The sequence below is a fragment of the Aedes albopictus genome, chromosome 3 (assembly GCF_035046485.1).
Source record: "Aedes albopictus strain Foshan chromosome 3, AalbF5, whole genome shotgun sequence".
In the NCBI taxonomy this organism is placed as follows: domain Eukaryota; kingdom Metazoa; phylum Arthropoda; class Insecta; order Diptera; family Culicidae; genus Aedes; species Aedes albopictus.
In genome coordinates this window covers 19,205,940-19,229,708 of record NC_085138.1, presented here as the reverse complement: position 1 = coordinate 19,229,708, position 23,769 = coordinate 19,205,940, and the positions used below count along the sequence as shown (strand labels likewise).

The 23,769-nt window shown below is 37.5% G+C and overlaps 1 protein-coding gene across 1 annotated transcript in view; it reads right to left on the bottom strand.

The window, feature by feature from the left end:
* The window catches only part of LOC109428047 (adipokinetic hormone/corazonin-related peptide receptor variant I), a 142,657-nt gene that overhangs the window by 54,814 nt on the left and 64,074 nt on the right, over positions 1-23,769 (bottom strand). Inside the window, exon 3 of the mRNA XM_062857179.1 lies at positions 2,457-2,684. Coding sequence (XP_062713163.1) covers positions 2,457-2,684 — 228 coding nt within the window. The remainder of the gene's footprint in view (positions 1-2,456; positions 2,685-23,769) is intronic.

Here is a 23,769-nt window from a genome sequence, read left to right as displayed (position 1 = left end):
ATACCTCCCGGATAAGTGTTTTGCTACTCAAATTCCTTTGATCCTGAATTTGCACTTGCGAAGCTTAAATTATTATGATCACTTGATTGGATAATACTATTTTTCAAAAGTCATGATACTTAGAATCGTGGAAATCGAAAATCATTGTATCGATCAAACTTTCGCACTCCGGTAATTATCTTTGGATAGCTAGTCCCTTTTGGAGGAGAATTCTGAGTCTAGAAAGGTCTAAGTCATATTACACACGATTTTAGACGAGTCCCCAATCATTGAATCTTTTGCACGATTTGGACGTTCGATTTTAACTTTTCTGCTCCTTGAACTTCCTACCCTGAGTGAGTAATATCGGTGTTCAAAAGTAACGCGTTCCGTGTAGTCTGTTGGTTGGCACACACGGAATGTAATACCGTATCCTTTGGCAACGGTACTGTGAAACGATTGTGGGCTTCGTCATCCTGATCATCGTCGATTCATCATCACGATAGACAAGATTGCTGCTAGATTCAGTAAATATTTGGTCTAGTTCCATCGCAAGAGGAGTACCACACCAATCGTGCTACCAATTGGAAGATTGTGCTGACGCCAACTATTTGGTGGCTCCAGAGAGGAGGAGCTACTCCTTCCAAAATTTGGTGGCTCCGGAGAGGAGGAGCTACTGCCACCAACAAAAAGAGAAAAGGCAAGAGGAGTTTCAAAACGTTAAAGAAGAACGAAAACGAAGGAAGTTTTCAGTGGCTTTAAATGGAGAGGAGGGTTTCAAGAAAGCTGCCGAGCAGGGATTAAGTGAAAGGTAACTTTGGTTCAAAAAATTATGAGTTCAATGACGACTAAACAACATCACCTAAAAGGATTGCCATTCTACCTGGTGTTCATTGATAACTAAAAGGCTTTCGACCGTCTCAATCACGGAAATATGTGGGGAGTTCTCAGGCACAAGGGTGTCCCTGATGAGAAAATCATCGGCCTTATTGAAGCACAGTATAGAGCATTTTCGTGCAGAGTACTGCACAACGGTGTTTTGTCCGATCCCATCCGGGTCGTTGCTGGAGTGAGGCAAAGATATATACTATCACCGCTACTATTCCTCAACGTAATCAACGAGATTCTGGTAGGTGCGATTGATCGTGAACCAAATCGAGAATTGCTGTGGCAGCTCATTACCATGGATCATCTAAACGACTTCGAACTAGCTCTGATATGCAGAGCAAGCTTGATGATCTTGCCGATCACTCCACGGTGGCAGGTCTTACCATCAACGTCAACAAGATCCAGTCGTACACGGTCAACCTTCCAGCTGGGCAAGCAGTGGAGAATGTTGAAAACTTCTTATATCTTGGTAGCCAAATAATTAGTCAACCCACCAAAATCCGAATTTTCAACTCGAACATGAAATCTGTGCTGCTGTACGCCAGTTAAACTTGGTCTGTATCAGCGGAGAACACTCATCGGCTTCACATCTTCATCAATAGATGCCTACGGTATATAATTCTGACCGAATACATGCAAACATTCGTATGAAGAATCAATCAGATGGCCAGACCAGCTGAATCGGTTTTAATAGAAAAAAAATCCTAGTGGTTACTGCAGGGGTTTATGACGACAACTCTTCTGGCAAATCCAATTCAATTAAACTATCCGGTGAACCATTTGTGAACACTTTGAAAGTGTAAATGGACATGTTCAATAGAATTTCAATTTTCGTTTCATTTTTTTCTCGTCTGACCTTTAACACCATTATTCAAGGAAAGGGCAGAGCTGCCTGCCAGTTTCATTGCGGTAGGTGTGTACATGATCGGTGACATACTCCATTATGTAAGTTGGAAAAGAATTAGTAGAATTTTACGGAATTTTCAATCTTGTTGCAAAATCTCGAGTTTTTCAAACCCCTTTGGGCAAGTTTTCGCCTTATGCTGTGACATTCATTCTATGGAGTATACCGAGTATGTAGATTGTATCGAAAATTTGCCTCTTTTCCATAATTTGTTTTGTGATAAACTACATATATCAAGAAAGAATATTATTTTCTTTAACAAAAGCAATGGAGCATTAATTCCTCAACAACTGCAGGTAGCTACATATATCTTATCATCCGGCAGCCCGGCTTCCAGCAATGGAAACATTTTCTGCCAAAGTTGGTTAAACAAATCAACACTGGCACTGGCACTCAGTGCAAATATTGTCCTTTCTCGACTTGGTCGTTCATTCCGACCACCATGGCACCACCAGACATATGTAGAGGGAAATCGGAGCAGAGCGCACTATTTGCGTACCTTGAGTATGATGTCGACAATCTTCATCTGGCTCTATTACGGACTCAGGCTGTTTAAAAGCTTCAATGTTTATTCTTGCTACTGGAATGTCCTTTTCGCTGTACTTCAAAGGTAAAATCCAACCCTTCCCCCAGGCAGCACAATTCACCTCACCCTCCCATATTTGCAACGAGAAAAAAAACTCACCTGTGGAATGGCGTTGGCGAATGCGATGAACCACGCACCACCGAGCATTATTTTGCCCCGCTTCCGGGCGGCCGAAACCCGCAGCGGATATATCACAGCAAAGCACCGATCCAGCGAGACACACACCAGCACGTTGGAGCTCAAGTACAGACAGAACGCCCGCATGAAGAGAAATACCTTGCAGGCCACATTCCCCGCGTGCCACTGGACCGTGATGCGCCACCCGACCTGTCGAGGAGAAAGGATGAGGGGGGGAAAAACGAGATTAAATAAATAATGAAAAGATCAGAAAACGGTTTTCACACGTTCCAATGAGCAGGGATATAATTGGAATTATGCATGGAATATGTTAACCTTTCTTATAGATACTTCATGGTGGTGTAATCTACTGAAAAATCAATTTGAATTTCGATAAACTTGGGCTTGTTAGTGGAATACCTGTAAGTAAAAAGAAAATCCAGTTAAGTACTGTTCCTTTAAACTCAACTATGAATTAAAAAGTCGAGCCTAGTACAAGACACTTAAGACGACCTTACAGTTGAGGTCGAAATACGTATCTGTCAAAGGATGCAAATTCTTAGTGAAATTAAAGGAACAGTACTTAACCCGATTTTCATTTTACTTTTCACATAAGTGCTTAAACACGTACTGTTACTCTCTTTTTCAGTACCTTTTCATAGAGGAAATAGGAAACTGACATAAAATTGGCCAGTGATCAAATAAAACGGTTATCAACTGATTTTGTTAAGTGTAAGCATGAATAAAATTGAGACATTATATAATCTGATAACGGACAGTACACTGCAAAAACATCTTGTAGACAGGCTTGGTAGTCTAGGGGGCTGTCCATAAACCACGTGGTCATGAGGGGGGGGGGGGGGTTCAGCCAATGACCATTTTGTATGGACAAATAAAAAAATTTGTATGGACCAATGACCACGCCGGGGGGGGGGGGGTTAAAAAGTCCCAAAAAAATGACCACGTGGTTTATGGACAGCCCCTAGTGGCTATTGATTCATATGCAGATGATTCTGGGTTAAATGCTTGGCTAGTTCTTTGCTTCCAACAATGGATCCTTCTCTACTTTCTCTCTTTCTCTCTTGCTACATATACATATACACTGAAGTTTTTTCTACGACGGTAATGGTACCGCGTAAAAAACTCCCGTTATTTCTCAAAACGTCGTAAAAAAGGTCAAGTCACGTTACATGTCATCCTGACTATTTTGCGCGTATTAAAAAAAAAACTCGTTTTTTTACGACGGGTTTTGAAATAACGCGGTTTTTTTACGCGGTACCGCGTAAAAAAAAAACCGCGTAAAAAAACGCGTAAAAAACTTCAGTGTACATATTAGAGTGGGTCATCGTTGTATGGAGAAAATTTCAATTTGATCGCAACAACCGGGAACAAAGCTTTTTCAATCTGTATTAGCGTCCAAAACAACTGTGCAAAATTTGGAAGAGATTGGTTGCATCCCCGTATTCCGCATTGCGATTGAAATGTGCATGGAAGTTAATGTGAGAAAACGTACTTTTTTGCATTTTACTCATAAGTTGAATTCTTTTGTCTAATACCATGTAACTAATAACGTTAAAGTGTAGCCGAGGATATACCGAAAAACTTTGCCAAAGGCCGCAAAGTGTTCCGACGCTTGTGAAAAAAAGTTATTCGCTTGGAAACTTAGGCCAAAAATTTAGATTTTATTATTGATGTTATTCCTTTACATGTTAAATGTTAAGCACCATCGGGCAATCTGCACGTTATAACTTTTTTCACGAGCGTCGGATCACTTTGCGGTCTTCGGCAAGGTTTTTTGGCATGTCCTAGGCTATACTTTAACGTCATTAGTTAGATCGTTTTAAACAAAAAAAAATATGAGAAACATGCAAAAAAGCAAGTTTTTTCATACTAAATTCCATACAAATTTCAATGGCAATGCGGGATACGAGGAAGCAACCAATCGCTCCCAAATTTTACACAGTTGTTTTGGACGTTAAAAGGAATATGTTGCGGGTTTGTTCATAGGCTTTTTTCGGTGAAAATGATTAAAATTCAGCATTTTCCGAACGTTTCGACCTACTACCATATAGAACAACGTTAAAAGGAATCTAAAAAGCTTTGTTCCAAAAAATCGACTTTGTTGACCCAGCCTAATACATATACATATACAATAAGTTCTCATACAAAATCAAACTTAATTCATTTCACATCTGTAATTAGGATTTTATTTATTGAAAGGCCATCTAATACTGATCAAGTACAGCACATGTTTTGGAACTAACTGTCCTTTATCCTTCTCTGCTGATCGCTTATGTGTGGTAACATATGCTAATTTATCGACCGTATTCTATTAATAACTTGATGATTTTGTGGCTATATCGGTCTCTTTCTACTCATAGTATAAGGGAGTAGAGATCAAAGTGGATAATGAAATGATAGATATGATAGAATTCGCTAGGTAGCGAACAAGTGTGAAAATTTTTATAGAAGGTGAAATTAGGCAAGTAGGCCATGTATTGAACGAATACATCGAATGCGTGAAACTTCTGCCGTGCGACCTGTGCTTTTAAACAGATCGGCTTGGTTGGTAGTTTTCATACCACCTTACCAAGACTGGCCAGTCTTGATGGATATTTCCACGGGGATGCTATGGTGATCTGATTTTGTTGCCGCTTATCATGCGCAACCAGAGCTCACTAATACCAACGTTCACTCAATACAGCAGTGGGAGAAAATAAGGAAAAACGCACTTTGGCGAACAATGTTTGCGAAAAGAAGTGTTGTGTGTCTTTCCACAAACAATTCCCACTCTCTGTAAAAACTTCACCTAAACATTGACACTCTCAAATTGAAAATGATCAAATAAGCTCCTTTTTCATGATCAATACTTTTATGAGATCTAATGTGATGCAAGCGTTTTGCACCAATATCCCTCGTAAAAAAGTAAACATTCAAATTTCATGACTGTGTTGGTGAATATTTTGGCTGGAGCATAAATTTATGCTCCACGTAAGGAGGCACAATCCAACCTGTCAAACTCCATAGTGAAAAAATAGGATGCCGTCCCCTTGGATATTTCGTCTCATTTAATCGAGTAATGGTTTTAAATGTCATTTTTTAGATTTTGCTTTGGCTGACCAAGTCAAGTGGGTAATTACACTGTTGAAAATGCTTTGACATCCATGTGCACAACAGAACATGTGCTCAATGAACAAATTGAGATTTGAATTATGAAAAGAAATCCTCGCACTCCGGTGAGACTCGAATTCACGACTCCCAATTCGCTAGACAGGCGCTTCTATTCCTTCAAGCTACGGAGTCACTCGACTATCTCCGTCGCCAGCAGGCCTAGAACTAAATGAAAAATAATTTCATAACAGTGTATGTGTTAAATGTTCATCTAATCCCATCTGCAGGAGGTTTGGATTGTGAAAAGAAGATAACCATGTGCGACTGTGGAATCGAGTTCAGTTCTAGGCCTGCTGGCGACGGAGATAGTCGAGTGACTCCGTAGCTTGAAGGAATAGAAGCGCCTGTCTAGCGAATTGGGAGTCGTGAATTCGAGTCTCACCGGAGTGCGTGGATTTCTTTTCAGAATTCAAATCTCAATTTGTTCATTGAGCACATGTTCTGTTGTGCACATGGATGTCAAAGCATTTTCAATAGTGTAATGGTTTTAAGTTAGAACAAATTAGGTTCCTATCATCACCATTGCTAGTAGCAACTATGACCAGAAGAGAAAAAAAAATAAGAGGTTCTATTTCGGTGAAGAACGAATCCGTTATATTTTGAGCAAAATAAAACGTACATTAAACAAAAATGTCCATTTACCTGTTTCAATAAGTTTGGCAGTGTTAAAGAAGCCTGGCTGCATCTTATCTTGTTGATTCATACCATTCTCACTTCTAAAACATAATATATCCCTATTGTGATAAATTGTGTGCAGAAATTATGTTCTATGGTGTTTATATTTAATATAACGAAAATTGTCAAGTACAGTGACCCCACAATTTATGAATCGGCGAAAATGACCACAGTTTATGGATCACTCATTTGATCAACATGGTGATTCATAAATAGTGTACAAAATTAAGGTGATTCATCGGTGTGGGGTCACTGTAAATTTGCACAAGTTGAACTCACCCCAACTAACAATGATAGCTGAATAATAGCTTATTCAACCAACATTTCAAAAATTAAGCTTAAGAATGGTTTATTCGTCTATTATACAGCAACAATGTTTGTTGGGACTTACAAATGTCTTACCATATCATAAAATTAAAATTATATTTTCTATTTTTTTCAATGGGAACTTATTGGACACCTATCAGAAGGCCGGCTCCAGAGGCACTTCATCCTTACACCCTAAAACGAAACAACACAGGCTTGTGTACAATTCACACATATATTGGATATTGGAATTGTTTTTATTACCGTACGAGTTTGGGCCAAAGGGTCCCAGATTTTCATGAAACTTTTTTCACAGGCAGGGCTCATGAATATGTGAACAAAAAAAATGAAAAATAAATCGGAGTCGCCTATTTTCCCGGAAAACTTAGGTGGATTTTTCTGTTTCCTCCTGACACTACTTACTTTAAAAAAACAAGAACGAAGCATAGTAGAAACAAAGTTTTTTTTTTTTGCGGATAAAGAAAATTTTCTCAGAAATCGAAAAAAATGAACTGGAAAAAAGTTTCCAGCAGAAAAAAAAAAATCGTAAAGAAAAGCCGTAAAAACTATGCCCGATGACCGAACTCGTGTAAAATTTTCAAAAAAAAAAAATATTTCAGACGATTATTTCATAAGCACTGAATGACTTTTTTCGTTTTTGAGTTATGGCCAATTTTGTTGAAAAATGTCCAAAAGTGCCATATAAGCTTTTTGTTTTGAAAAATCATAACTCAAAAACGAAGCACCGTAGAAACAAAGTTTGTTAATGAAAATGAAAGCAAACTTTCTCAGAAATAAAAAAAAAATATTAGGTGGAAAAAGATTACCACAAAATTTTTCACCGTTGGGAAAATTCGTGAAGAAAAGCTGTAAAAACTGTACCCGAATTCGCAGAAAATTTCCAAAAAATATTTTTGAGAAGGTTTATAATCTAGGCTTACAAGGCAATTTTTCACAAAATTGGCCATAACTCAGGAAAGAAAAAAAGTGCATTCCGAAAATTTCAGCGATCAAAGCTTACAAAATCACCTCCTCAAAAATATTTTTTTGAAAATTGTCCACGAGTTAGTTTTTCCGGCTTTTCTTTACGAATTTTCTCGACTGTAAAAAATTTTGTTAAAAACTTTTTCCAGTTCTTATTTTTTTTCTGAGAAAGTTTGCTTTCATTTTCATTAAAATACTTTGTTTCTACGATGCTTCGCTTTTGAGTTATGATTTTTCAAAGAATAGGCTTATATGGCACATTTGGACATTTTTCAACAAAATTAGGCATAACTCAAAAACGAAAAAAAAGGTACAATCCAAATATTTCAGCGTTTAAAGCTCATAAAATAACCTGCTCAAAAATATTTTTTTGGGAATTTTCCGCTAGTTCGGGCATAGTTTTTCCAGCTTATCTTAACGAATTTTCTTAACTGTGGAAAATTTTGTGGAAAATTTTGTGGAAAACTTTACTCAGTTCATATTTTTGTTTTTGGATTTCTGAGAAAAATTGTTATCATTTTCTAAAAAAACTTTGTTTCTACAATTCTTCGTTCTTGAGTTATGATTTTTGCAAAGTAAGTAGTGTCAGGAAAAAACTAAAAAAAATCCACCTGAGTTTTCCGGGAAAATAGGCGACCCGGGATTTTTCTCATTTTGTTTTGTTTATATAATCATGAGCCCTACTTGTGGGAAAAGTTTCATGAAAATCTGAGACCCTTCGGCCCAAACCCGTACGGTAATACAATAAAATGCCCTGATGCTAGGCATTTTCTAAAGTAGAAATACTTTCTTGGAGAATCAGCAGAGTTAGTATTAGAAATTCGGTTTCTCGTTGGTTATATGCAAAATTTTGTGTTATAAGTCTGGAGTATATTGAATATTGAAATATACCAAACTTCGACAAGAAGCCTTACCTTTACTGAATTTCAGGAAAGCTGAACTTCGTTAAACTTTAGCTAATTTTACGGAAATCAGCACAATTGAAAAGTCGCTTCAATAAAAATATAAATAAAATAATTGTGTATGCAGGATACAACTAAAATTCCAAGAGGATTCATCCAACTATCCAGCAGTACTATAGTTTTAAGTTCTCTACTTGACGTTTACCCACTCGCTGTAAATACATTTAAAGCATTTACAATCTGATCTTTCATTTCAAAGTAGTAAGTAAATTCTGCAGAAGCTTAAAATTGCCACTGTATTTGTAGAACTATTTTATGTTTTTCGTTTAATTTTAGAATAGGTGAGAGCATACCTTAAACCTGTTATGTAGCGTTGCATGGCTCCTGGTTAAATGATTAAGAAACTTGGAAACTTATCTCAGACTAAGAATGCTGAACACTCGGGAACCTGAACATTACTTATAAACATTCCAAAAATCAAAACTATATATTTTTTTTAAATTCTTTTTCAAAATGTATTTGAATGCTACGTATCAATAACTATGAAAAACAGAAAACGTATTTATTTAACCCTCGACCAATCGCGCTGTTGTATTTTGTACAGTTAAAATAATCTCGCTATTTGCTTTCAGCATTAGCATGGTTCTGGCGATGGTAGCCAACCGCGCGAGTTATGGAAGGGTAAAAAGACAATCAAAATTTGCAAATAATGATGTTTTTATGAAAATACGTGGTGGTGGGTCGCCAAAAAGTATAAAAGTCAAAAGTGGGTCACAAGTTGAAAAAGTTTGAGAATCTTTGGCCTAGTGGTTAAAGTTTTGTATGTAATTATACTGTATGGTGTAAATTTTAAATGCAGGATTTTATACATGTATTAATAGCAGTCCATTTATTGTGTGTGGCCGCGACTTTATGAAGTTCTATGTCTTCCATGGATTCTCTAGCAAAATATTCAGGAATTTCTTCAAGAGTCCTATAAAAATCCTCTGAAATGCTTCACAGATTTCTTCGGCAATTCTTTCAACAATTGTTCCAGGAATTCTTTCAATGATTCTATCAAAATTTTTCAATGATTTCTTGAAGAGTTACTACAAGCACTACATTAAGAATTTCTGCAAAAACTACTCCAGAACTTCCTTCTCGTATTCTTCTGAGTAATACTCCAAAGATGCCTTCAGGAATTTCTTCAACGGTTGCTTCACCCCAGAATTTCTTCAGGTTCCTCCCAAATTTCTCCGAAGAATTCTTTCAATGATTTCCTTGGTAATGCCTCCAAAGATTTGTTCAAAAACTATGCCAATTATTCCTCGTAGAATCGTCCAAGAATTCCGTCGGCAATTCGTCAAAGAGGTTATGCAAAGAATTCTTAACAAATTTCTCTAACGAATCTATCAGAAACTCTTCCAACGATTCTCTCAAGGAATTCTCTAATGATTTCTTCTGGTGAATGTGTATTCAATCAAACATTTATTCTAAAATTTCTTCAAAAAATTCTCAAAGAATTTCTCCAGGAATTTCTTAAAGAACTCCATTACCAACTTCTAGAAGGTTTGTTGCAGAAATTATTGAACAAGTTCGTTTAGAAATTACTTCAAAGATTTTCTGGAAATTCTTCCAAAGATTCCTTTAAAAATTCCATCACATGGGTCGCATGCTAATATACAAAAAATCGAAATGCAAGAATTCCATCGGGTGTTACGGGTATCTCTCGAAGGATTTTTTTTAGGAAATTGTCCAAAAATGCATTCAAGAATGTCGCTAAGGATTTCTACAGACAGTTCCCCACAAATTCTTTCAATGATTCTCTTAGAAATTCCTTCAAGGATTCCTTTTTCAGAAATAACCTCGTGAATTATTTCTAATGATAACGTGATATGAATGATATGAATGATATGATATGAAATTCCACCAACGAGGTCTTCATAAACTCCCCACTGGGAACACTTCCCAAGTAACATTTTGATGACTAACTAGTCTTTTAGAGGTTTGACAATCATCATAAAACTGTATACCTTTTATTTTGGTTTTATGATGAATTCAAGAACCTCTTCTAATTTGACTATAAAATGTCACTTGGGTTAGGATCTCCTTCAGCAGAAATGCAGCAATAATTCCTTAGTGTTTTCATTTAGCAAGTTCTCCAAGTCTGCTCTCAAGATTTCTTCCTGAGATTGCTTCAGGAATCCCTCCAAGAACTCCTTCAGAAAATCCAGTAAGGAATTCTTCAGGAATGTACCCAGGAATTCCTGGATTGATTCCTTCAGGAATAGATCCATGGGCTTTCTAAGGAATCGAGAATTTCTTCAAAGACTCATTTCGGAATTCCCGCTTTATTATTTTTCCAGAAATTCTTACAATGCTTTTCAATTTTTTTCGAAAGGTACTTTATGACTTCTTCCACAAAATCATGCAAAAATTGTTTTTCAAATTTTCTAAAAAACTTTTCTAGGATTCTTACTGAAAATTTTGTAATGGTTCGTTTAGTTATTATTTTTAGGAACCCTTCAATAATTTCTTCGAGGATACTTTAAACAATTCTCACAAATAGCGTTACGGAAATTTTTCAAAAATTCCTTTGAGAATTTCTCAATATGTGGCTTCGGGAATTCCATCAAAAATTTCTTTTCAATTTTTTTCAAACTCAGCTTCACAAATTCGTTTATGGATTCCTTCGAAAATTTGTGAAAACTTTTACTCCGGAATTCTTCCAAGGGTTGCTCCAAATTTTTTCAACAAAAAAATAAGGGAAAAACCAAAAACTCTTTTGAAAATTCCTCCAGGGACGACTTCAGAAATTCCTTCAAGTATTGTTGTAGACACTCCTTTAACGATACCCTCTATGAGTCTATGATTTTCATCAGCTATCTATCCAAGGATGCCTTCGGGCATTTCGTCGAGTATTACTTCTGGAATTTCTCCATCAAATATTTCAGAAAATTATTTGAAGGTGCCTACAAAAATTATTTCAAGAATTTCTCCAAAAATGCCTCCGAAGAGTAATTCTGATTTTTTTTTTTCAAATTGTCATCTTTAAATCCTTTTCTTTTCGGTATAATTTTCTTATGTTAATTCTTCGTTTTTGCGATATTATGCGCATTGGCGTAAATAGGGGAAGGGACAGAGGGAGCCGACCCTCTCTAGAATAATCCACTTCACAAAAAAACCACGAGATTCAGGCGTAATTATCTTTGAAGCTGGTCTGCAGTATAAAACATCTATATCGATATGGCTATGAACACCCAAAACCACCCCCCCCCCCCCCTTGACCTATTACTAGAGACAATGGAAAATCGCAATTTAGCGTAGACCGTGAAATTCGCGAAATTGGGCAATAGTCGCGAAATTTAAGAATTCCGGCGAAATGCCGCTAAATTTGACATATATTTCTATATAGAGCTCAAAATTCTACTAATTTTATTTTTTTAAACATTAATTAGCTATTAATGTTTAACGGTAAAGTAATTTATGATTCAGAATACGACATAATAAAAGTAGAAAAAGAAGAATGCATTTAGGATAAGTGTACCAATTATGGCACTACCTAAGGAAAGCTATTTATACAAAAATAAGGAGAATACCAACGAATGCAATCAATATGTCAAAAGATAGCCTAGTTTCCATACTTTACAGGATAAATATAGAAACGGAGCCGAAACTACTTTTAGTATTTATTACAGCGTGTGACAATGATAGGAATCCTGTACCAGTTATGGTTACATTTTTTAACTTCGGTTCCTTTTCACACTATTTGCATGCATTCCTTATGGGGTTAGCCATAATTGGCGAAAAAGGGTGCAAGGAAGCTGAAATTTTAAGGAAAATGATTTATTTCTACCATGATTTGAGCAAAATGTGGAGTATAAATGGGTTGCACATCTTTTGTGAACGTGATCTGTTGTTCACATTTTTTTTTCTTGTTGATTGACATCGTTAAAGGGTGAAAATCAACTATGGCGAATAATTGGTACTATAGCCATAATTGGTACACTTACCCTATTCTATAATTGCTTTTTCTTGATTTTTCATCAAGTTAGTTACTTTTTTTAGAATTTATGATCACACCTCACAAAATCCAACTAAATTACTCATTCCACATGCAAAAATGATGTTTTCTTCAAACAATATGCTCAAAAATATGAAGCCGCGAAATCGCCGCGAAATTTACAATGTTAGCCCGTGAAATTTCCATTTCCCTACCTATGACCTACTTATGCCTATGGTTCTGTGTCATCTCTTAACATAGACTTTTCACAGAGAACAGACATCCAGGCTAGAACAAATTTCATTCAGAAAATTGTGTAAGGCTTTTAATCTTCACTTGAGTAAGGCCGCAAACCAACAAAAACACTAACGCCGACAAACACCATATTGCCACAGTCAGCGGTGAATTGAAACATTTCAAGTAATGAATTAAATTAGTATAGGAAATTAACCGATTGCAGCGCTCCGATGTTGCCGATGAAATATTCCTTACATAAAATTCAGATGCGACTTGGATGTCTATTCTCTGTGGATTTTTTTTTCTCAGTGTAACATTTTATATAATAAAATTCTTATTTGTCTTACGTTTGTCTGTGACGTAACGGACGTAACACTCTTCAAAACGGCTTGGCACATGCATTTAACGATCAATTCAAATTTCATTTGATTTGCGCGATCGTTCCACCAGATGCGCTAGTGTTCGATCGCTTTGACGTTTGCCAGTGTACACGTTGCTGAGTGATGCAAACGTAAATTACAGGCAATTTGTAGAGTAGTGTGCGTGTCAGCAAAACGTCAAATCGAAATCCATCATGGCCGACAGTGTCGCGCGCGGTTCTACCAACAGGTGGCAGTATGCTCATGAAAATGACACCTGGAAAAAGTTTTTGATAAATTTCTTCCTCTAAGAGTTACGTCTGTTTGTCTGTGCTTATTTGAGCTTAAAGTTCTCTGTGCTTCACGGTGATTAAAAATTGAGTCCTCTGCTACCTTCTACAAAAAAGTGTACTGCACCTTAGCGCTTATTAAAACAAAAAAAAGCAAATAAATACTACTATGTGAAATTCCCGGTGAACAAGAAAACATCAGCATTTCATTAATCGCAAACTCAAGTGAGATACAAATTTCGGATGTAGGCGGCTAAACCGCGCAAAAACCTCCATTGCGTTGCAGTTAATTCCACCGTATGAGCCCTACTCAAACATTACTTTAGGCATCCCTACAAGCTGTTCTGCTTGATGAGGGGTCGCACTTAGACATCTCTTACCGGTCCCGCAGAAGAATTTCCGTTCCCGGGGAAGACAAACATCTTTCTGCGAGACGTAGTAATTCCTTCAGAAGATAATGGGCGTAAAATTACATGGAACCGTCTACCCTGCACGTCTTTACCAGACAAACATGGGGTAAATTGAAGAAGGCGCTCTATGGCTTAAAATGTTTGAGTTTTAACCATGAGAATGACAAATAATTGAATGAAAATGTGTGAATAGTTGTGAAAAAGTTGCGAACTGGTCATAAAAAACACTTATGTAACTGAATCAGTTCACGTAAAAAAATCGCAATTAGGGTATTGGTTCCCTTATTTAGCATGTGGCTCCCATTTTCATCCTATGAAAAACAAAGGATTGAACCGCTGTTTTTTTTTTGTTTCTTATTTTTGTATTTTTTGTTAGAAGTGAGCATCCATGAAAACAAAAAGAATGGAATCAATCGGTGCCGTAATCGCTTGTTTTTGAATAGGATGAATATGGGAGCGTGAGATCATTGATGGAACACATACCCTACATATAAATGATTTATATGTGCATATGATGTCCCGAGCAGATGAGAATAGCAAGTTAATAACTACGAAATCACATAACCTGTTTTTATATCTTGTTTTGTTATTATTAAATTATCAAGGCATAGCTTTTCCATAACAAATTTTGTTGGGCAATCTCATATTGTTATAATCAAGCTATTGATATACATTAAACAAATTACATTAAAATAACATGTTTTGTTGAAGTACAAGTTTAGTTATTGTTGTACTATATTGATCAACTTATCAGCAATAGCAAAACAGTAACAAGTTTTGAAATCACCGCAACAATTCGACAATTATGACTTGCCCCTTTGTGTTGTTCCATTTTTGTATTCAGTTAAGAAGGAAATTTCCAAACGACTCCTTTTAAGAATTCCTTAATTCCTTAAATAATTTTCGGATTAGCACTTGGAAGTGCTGGAGGAACCTTTCGATAAATCCCTGGAGAAGTCTTCAAGAGAACTCCTCTCCTCTTCTCCTCTTCTTGGCGTAACGTCCTCACTGGGACAAAGCCTGCTTCTCAGCTTAGTGTTCTATGAGCACTTCCACAGTTTTTAACTGAGAGCTTCCTCTGCCAATGACCATTTTGCATATGTATATCGTGTGGCAGGCACGAAGATACTCTATGCCCAAGGAAGTCAAGGAAATTTCCTTTACGAAAAGATCCTGGACCGACCGGGAATCGAACCCGTCACCCTCAGCATGGTCATGCTGAATACCCGTGCGTTTACCGCCTCGGCTATATGGGCCCTTCAAGAGAACTACTGGCGCAATTTTCTCAGAAATTCCGAATGTAATTCTTCTGAGCAATTATTAGAATTCTTGGCAAAATCTTTTGAAAAACTCCTGGAGAATCCTTCGGAAAAACTTCTGGTGAAATCTTCAAAGAAATTTTCAGAGAAATCTTAAGATGAAGTTTAGGACTAATGATCACAGGAAATTCTGGAGAAACCCTTGAAGGGATTCTATGCAGGATTCTGGAGGAGTCTTTGAAAATCCATGAGAGATTCCGTCAAAGAACATTCGGCGAAGACTCTTGGAGTCATTTATGGAAAAGTTCATGACCAAATCTGTCGACAAATTTCTGGAAGAGTTTTAGAGTTCTAGAAAAAAAAATATTGCAAAAATTTCTGGTGAAAGTCCTGTAGGAATCATCAGAGGAAGTTCAGGAGAAATTTTTTTGGAGGAATCCTTGTAGAATCCAGGAGGAATATTCGACATAATTCTTGAATCCAGGGAAAAATCTGAGGAATTAAAACAATCTTTCCAATATCCCAAAAATTTTCTGCAGAACTGTTGAGCATTCTAAAAAAAAATCAGTTTCTATGCTGAAAAAAAAAACAAAACAAAAGTCACAAATTGCTATCGACGATCAAACTTTTTCAATTACACGTGCTGATTTCAAAACCTTGCTCCGAAAACAATTAAAGTACAACAGTTTATAACTTACAGGTGGAAATCGAAGCTCGTCGTATTTGATAATATAGAAATAACTAAAGTTCGATTATCTTGCGACTTCAAATCTCTTAGAATGAATTAAAAGCTGAATACAGTTTTTTTTTAATCATTTGAAAATATTTCTTACGTCAGAGTGATGAACCTCATGTTATTTTTGTGAGACAAAGCGAATAATTTTATATAATAAGTATTATTACTTATTTAGTAACGAGTTTGATATCATAGCAAATTTTGCTCTCCGATTATTATCAATAACATATTAATATCAAAATTTGTTATCAAAATATTTTCCGCTTTCACTGTTATTAAGTTGTTATTGAAACTAACAAAACAAGTTATTGAAATGGTTTTCCAGGAACATTTTTTTGTTATGGAATTTGTTATTTTGCCGCTTATGACAGACAAGTTTATAACACAATATGTTATGGTAATAACTTGAAAATAATCAATTTTATTATTCAGTTATTTTGCCAAAATAACACAACTTCTTATGCTGTTGTTATTCCCTTCTGCTCGGGGTGGAAGTACATCCTGGACAAAATATTCAGAATTATCGAGTATGAGGCTTCGAACATAATTAATCAAGGTTTAAGGGTCGTTTCCCTAGATATTCATTTTGCCACGAACTCCCCAACGAACGACAGCCATATTTTTCGACTCCTGTAGTCCTTTTTCCCGGCACGTGGGCTGAAATGGTGCAATTCGTCACATTCCACTCAAGCCATCATAGTAGGTGCTACGTACATATGGCATTAGCCTGGTACACGGTTTATATGGGAAAATATAAAAAATGAAAAAACTCCAACTCCTGTATACTTTTTGAGTTCCATTTTGGTTCCATATCAACTGTGCAAAATATCAGATCGATCGAAGAATCTATATTTTAGCGCCCGCCATTCTTAGTTTTTCATACGATTTACTATGGGGAAAATTTACTTCTTCAAAGCAAAATCGCTTGAAGTCACCCATTGATCCCTAAAAATAAGTCGTTGAGTGATTCCTGTAGATAACTTCACGAGGAATCAGACTTCCGAAGACCGCAAAGCGATGCGACATTCGTGGAAAAAGTTATTAAGCCTTACCCGATCGATAAAAAGACGAGATTTTATTATTTATTATTATTCCCTACATGTTAAACAGCGTTGGCATGCCATTCGGTTTTCAGTCAATAACTTTTTCCACGTGCCTTAGATCGTTTTGCGGTCTTCGGAGGGTTTGTTCCTCGTAAAATTTCCAACAGAAATCATTCATTGATATATTTTTAGGGGTTAAGGGGCAACCTGTGGCGATTTTTCTTTGAAAATGCGATTTTCCCCATAGTAAATCGTATGAAAACTTAAAACGGCTGGCGCTAAAATATAGTTTCTCCGATCGAGCTTAAATTTTGCACAGTTGATATGGGGCTAAAAGTGTACAGGAGTAAAATGTCTTTTTGTGTCCCACGCTAATATGGCGGCATATGCTGCTGCATGGTGGACCAGATTCTCCAGTTGAGTTAAAGTACTTATCACGTTATCTGCGAGTTTTTTTTCTAGTCTATTCCGCAGTGTTGGGAATACTCACTAGCGAAAAGTTATACTCACTTGCTTCTATCTCAGTCCAGAAGTATGCTATCAAAAAATGATGTTCAAAGGGCTTTTAGATTGTTGTTTAATCTAAAAGTTTGCCGAGTAAAGTAAAGGTCGCAAACGCATACCAAAGTTGTGAGAGAGCTGTGAGCACAACGTGAGTATAAATTACACGAATTTTACTCACCTCGTACTCACAGCTCTCTCATAACTTTGGTATGCGATTGCGACCTTTACTTTACTCGGCAAACTTTTAGATTAAACATCAATCTAAAAGCCCTTTAAACATCATTTTTTGCTAGCATGCTTCTGGACCGAGATAGACGCAAGCATCACTCCTGCAAGTGAGTGTTCGCAACACTGCTATTCCGAGCCGTCTCAGGCCTCACCACGAACGAGTGAGTACTTTGTTTACTAATTGCTGCCGGAAGGTACATGTTCCAGGGAAGCCACCACCACCGCACGGCCACTCTGGTTGGAAGTGTTTCCCCAATCCAAGCGAAAGACATGGCTGTACACTGCGGTTCTAAGAGCAGAAAAAAAAAACATTCCGAGGGAAAATTCCCGCTCGGAAATGAATTAATGCTTGAAAGGAAAAGCTTCGCCAGAACGACGCGACGACGGCGACGCGCTATTGTTTATTCTTTCTGTTTTCATTAAATTTTATCCCCGCTTACGTCGCGCAATGGAGGTGTCGAGGTTCTGTGGAAAATACACCCACCCAACGCAATTGACGACACGAAGTTTTCAGTGTAGGAGGCATCGTCAATTAGACAGACTTAGTATGGCAACATTATTTTTATTTTCAAAGTTTCCCGTTGAATGGAAGGACACGTGTACGCAATGACCATCGTCGTAAATCGCAGGAAAAACTCCCACGGTTCTGAATAATCGCCTTTCATTTAGTTAAATGCTTTTTCTCTCACTAGCAAACGATTGAGAAACGTGTAATCATCGTGCAATTAGGATTGAGATTTCGTAAGATAAACTGTGGGGAAAATCAGATTTTTTCCTTCGTTTGTCTCCATTGCTTAGATTAATAATTTTACTGCAGATTGAATCGACCATACGCAGATGGGACAAAAATCACATCCTCGGTTCAGTCCACCGGAATCTATTTAGGTCCTATATGATCTGTGGCTACGGTTAGGATAGCTAAGACCCACCTTCAGTATAAAAGAATATCGATTGATCGACCTTTGCAGACTTATGAAATGGCAAACTAGCGTATCATGCCTCGAGCATGTGTGCTTGTCAACAGCGCAATTGTCGCTACTCTCGTCTCTGAACTACCTACCGCAAGTGTAGGTACTATTACAATTCTAGCGTCACCCTATGAAAACTACGGGAAAATGCTCCAAATTTGGTCAAAACAGTTTAAGCGCTTTATCTTTTTTGTTTCAAATTTCTCAACAAAGTCGCCTAAGAACCACTTCTAGAGCTTCCAAAAACGCGCATTTTCGTGCGCTGAGAATGTTGCTACGTCATTCCGTTCAAAAGATATTCATGATTTTTCTAGAAAAAAATAGGCACTTTTCAAGTATTTTTCACTTGAGTTACAAAAATAACACCCCTTTAATGTTTTGATATGTTTTATAACAGCATTTCTTCGTTTGAATGCGGGCAAAAGATATTTTTTATGTTTGCCCCAACCCATCATAAGCCCTTTTTAAAAAAAAAACTATGATTTTTTAAGAAAAACGCCTATAACTTTTGAACCAAAAGAGATAACGACCATCTCAGCGCACGAAACGACGAGTCTTCAAATGCTCTACAAGTCTTTCTTGGGCGACTTTGATAAAAAATCGAAACTGGAAAATTTAACGCCAGAAAACCGGTTTTCTTGAACCACCCTAAGCTTATTCAGAAAAATAGAGGTCAATTTTAAAGCTACATAAAAACTGTCTTCAGCAAAATTGCTCAAAATTGAAAGATCTACAACTTTCCCGAAAAATACATACAGTTATTATTGCAAATAAAAAGTTTGGTTACCAATTTCTTTGAAAATATGGACCACCCTAATTTCCATGCACATTTTAAAGAGGGCCTTATTATTAGGGACAACTTTGTAGAAGACCATATTTGTCTAAAAACTCATTTGAAGGCGTTGAATGCATCTTTCCTCGTAAATCTGGTTCGTGGACCACTGTGCAGTCCACGCGCCACTTCCTCTGTAGCTCCATGACGATGTGGATGATGGCCGATAAAACGACAAGCTCGTCTTTACACATCTTGTAGACAATTTTGTCCGGGAGTCGGTCACGCTGTGGGCGGAAACGCAGGCACACGAAAAAAAAATCGTGTTCCGCCGTTCCCTCTAACCCTGTACAAACCGGACATTCGGGAGAACTCGCATGACTGAAACGGTATTAGATGTCTTTCGTTTGTCGGGTGAGGATCACTGCGTCCAGATTTTAGGACTATTGTGATATACTATTTTGCTGTAAGTTACGCAAGTTATCACAATAACATGTTTGTCACTGAGATACCTTGGTATCGACTGGACTCAAGACTACCTATTATTGATGAATAGAGATCCTGAGTTACAGTATGTGATTCCCCCATTCAGGCGAGAATGAGACCAACTACGTCCTTGGAGGATAAGATTCATATGTCAGCAGGCCCTAAGAAGGGCTTGCCGAGAACTTTGCACCTACACGCGAAAAAATCCGTTCTGGTTAACGTGAACAAACAAACGCAAATATGAGAAAAGGCAAATATACACCGTGAACTGGAACTAGTTCCAGCTGTCAATATGGGCGTTCTAGAAAACGTGATATCTAGTCACGGTGTACATTTCTTATTGTTGTTATCGTTGCTATGCATAGTTCCCGTTTGTTCCCGTTGCCGTGACTGAGAGTTCACGTATATCGGAACGGATTTTTTGCGTGTTCGATGGATGAGTGCGTACGTCGGCTCCCAGCTCCACAAGCTTGGCGTAACTCCTCATTGCCTGCAAGGCTTCCGAGTACTTAGACTCTTCCGTCTTTATGTCGAGCGCGTCACTCTTTTCGCGCTTGGAATCTGCTTTGAAACATTTCCTTGGCCTGGTGTCCCTACGTTCCTGTTTCTCCGGTACCTTCTTTCTTCTTCTCCTTTATCTACTTCTTCTCCTTCATTTCCTTTTTACTGGAAACTTTTAGTGGCTACGCAGTCTTTATTCTTAAAACGGGTTTATTGTTTACCCAACGTTTCGGCACTTAGGGATGGTGTCTTCATCAGGGGGAAAATTATTTTCCCCCTGATGAAGGCACCATCCCTAAGTGCCGAAACGTTGGGTAAACAATAAACCCGTTTTAAGAATAAAGACTGCGTAGCCATTAAAAGTTTCCAGTTAAAGTAACAGTCGTTCCCTTAAAAGCAATTTCTTTTTTACTATGGCGTCGTCCTCCTGACCCGCACTAGCCTGTGGTGGCTGAGGACCTATGAGTGGTCGCAGCCCCATGTTTCCTTTAATTCTGGACAGAGCCACCCTTCCCTGATTTCCGGGATGCTTGGCAAGGGTCTGACTAACCGATTAACAACAAACGCCGCCTGATAGCTCTTCATACGCTTCTGCGATTGCTTGTCGCAAGCAGTCGCATCCATCCGACGCGGAGGGCTACCCGTCTATGCAAACTTCGGCATCTTTAACTTCACGGGTTCTGACACTGTCATAGTAGCCATGAGTTTCTCATGGTCCTGCTTAGCCACTATCGTTGACTTACGAAGTCTCATCAGAGAATAGAAATACACTAGAACTCCAATGGTGCTGTAGTCACTTTTCCTATTTAATTAAATTTATAACTTTAATTGTAATAATTGATTGTTTTTAACTGTCCAGCTGATAGAGGTTCTTTTGTTTTGGTAAATAAAATTTATTTGACACTTCTAGTACCGCTACTGACGCTGTAAGAGCGTGGCAAACTAGATGTTAGTCACACGAATAGTCGCGACATTGGACTTCTGTGGCTATTTATTCTACTCATCAGAGCTTGCTTACTGATATTAGACTTCCAAGACGCAAAGTCAATAATGAATCCCTGCATTACGGCGATAAGAGACAAATTACTGGGAAGTAAGCCTAGATGCCCCACAGGTTCCGTTTACAATGAAGCATTTTCTTCACCCCATCGGCCATTCATTTCTCGGCACGGGTCTGGTCTGGTGGACTCTTACCACCGTATCGGGACAGTTGATTCGTAGTGCTATACTACACCGGCAGCTACACAGCACCACATCATCGAATAGAATGTGAAGTCTGCTACATATCTACCTCCGTAGACCATATGCTTTGTTTTCGTCTCGGTAGATAGTGCCCGAAGCTCACGATGAAAAAAATCCTCTCCCACTTTGGCATATTGCCCCCTAAATGCTAAAACCTACCGTAATCCGGGATCAAATTGATCACTTTAAAACAATTTTTGCAGATAACATTTGAAGCAATTCAAATATTGACAAAATAATTTCTGCTAAACCAGTTCCGGGTGGATGAAACTACGTAACATAATTTTGTACAACAAATTTAAAATTAAAGTTAAATAGCTTCAAAAACCAAACATTTAAAAGTGCCAAATTGGGACGAATTTGATCAGAATACAAATGAATATCGGTAAGAATAGAATATTGCCTTCTCCAGTAAATATCGATTTCTGAACACGGATCCGGCAGAGATGAGCCAGCCTAGGGCTGCAAATCTCTTAAATAAAGATAATAATAATAATAATAATAATGAACACGGATAACGCGTCAAAACTCTTACAACTAATGAATTCGGTTGTAAAATTGTAAAGTTAAATTTTGAAATTGACCATTTAACGCCTGAATTTATGCAATTTCCTTTAAAATGAACGAGTTCAACCACATTTAATCACTTTTTCAACTAAAAATTTAACTTTTGAAACTGATTCATGTACAGAATAGGTTCCACAAAAATGTGAACACAGAAAGTCTATAAGTACTTCTAGTGGCAATCGATTGTTTAGTGTCAACAGTTTCGGCCATGTAAGAAACACATTGAAAACCCCTCAAAAAAGTAATACTAGGGTAAGTTTTTCTAAAAACTGAAAAGTCCACATTCATTTCTAGACATCGATGAACAAGATAAGGTAAGAATTTTACTATTATAATGACGTGTAGAAGTTACTAATATGGAATGACAATTTGGTCCGTGAATGATCAATTTCACCCGTGATCAATTTGACCCCGGTTTACGGTAACTCGTTTTTTCAAAGTTCGGGTTAAAATGGCTGGTGAAATTGAACCTGCTACAAATCAAAACCTTTTTGCGTTTTTAAAGCTGAATCATTATGGGGTTTCGTAGTGTTAGGACTTATGGCGGTTCGGAGGCAGGATACCATACTGAGAGCAACTGTATTTCAAGCGGCTTCAAAAACTGCAAATTTATTGAACGTTAATTAGTAACTGAATAAAAAAACATTTTACATTGTAATATCAGTTCTCTGACCAATCTCCTAACAGCAGTGCACGACTTTTCGTTGTTCTTCTAATCACGAACAGAAACGCAGAAACGCATCGTTCTAATTTATCAATAGGCAGCCAGTGCAGCACACGTCGTTATTGTTTCAGTATTGCCAGTTCCACTAAGAGCACAACGCATAGGAACTAGGGCAGTTCAGACTTTGAACATGTCAAAAATCCAAAGCTCCCATATGTTCGTTACAATCCTTGGTGTAAAACTAGAGTCGTGTCAAATTTTCAGCCAGTTCTGTGGTGATTTAATGGTGGCCCAAGATCGAAATAGGTTTATATGGGAATTACTATGGAGAATTTTCGAAAAAGGTTCTCCACGCTGTAAAGCATTACCACATGGACGAAGTCATAGGGTCAAAGCCAAATTGAATTCTTCAGATCTCAATGATGAGTGTTGCCGAAGACCGGAACTTATTTCGACAATCGGGGAAAAAAACTTTAAACAAATTCTCACTCGCATGCGCATCTTTATACACGATGTTCTGCAAGATGTGCAAGAAGGTAACACGCATACTGTGATTGCGCGTCAAGCATATCGATCGAGCTGCGGTCTTCTGTTCAGGCATGCATGAATGAATATTGATTAATAACTTCTGTCTCGTGAGTCGAAACGAGTTGCGGTCTTTGGCAACATTCATCATTGAGATCTGAAGAATTCAATTTGACTTTGACCCAACGCCTTCATCCATGTGGTAATGCTCTACAGCGCGGAGAACTTTTTTCGAAAATTCTCCATAGTAATTCCCATATAAACCTATTTTGCTTTGGTGATTTACACCAAAATGGCTGAAAATTTGACAGGACTCTAGTTTTGCACCAAGGATTGTAATGAACATATGGGAGCTTTGAATTTTCAACATGTTTAAAGTCTGAACTGCCCTAATAGGAACTATTCACAACACGTAGTATCTCTAAGTAATTTAGTAGGTTTCAGAGGCGTTTTAGAGAGCTTCTCAGGTAAGCTTCACGATTAA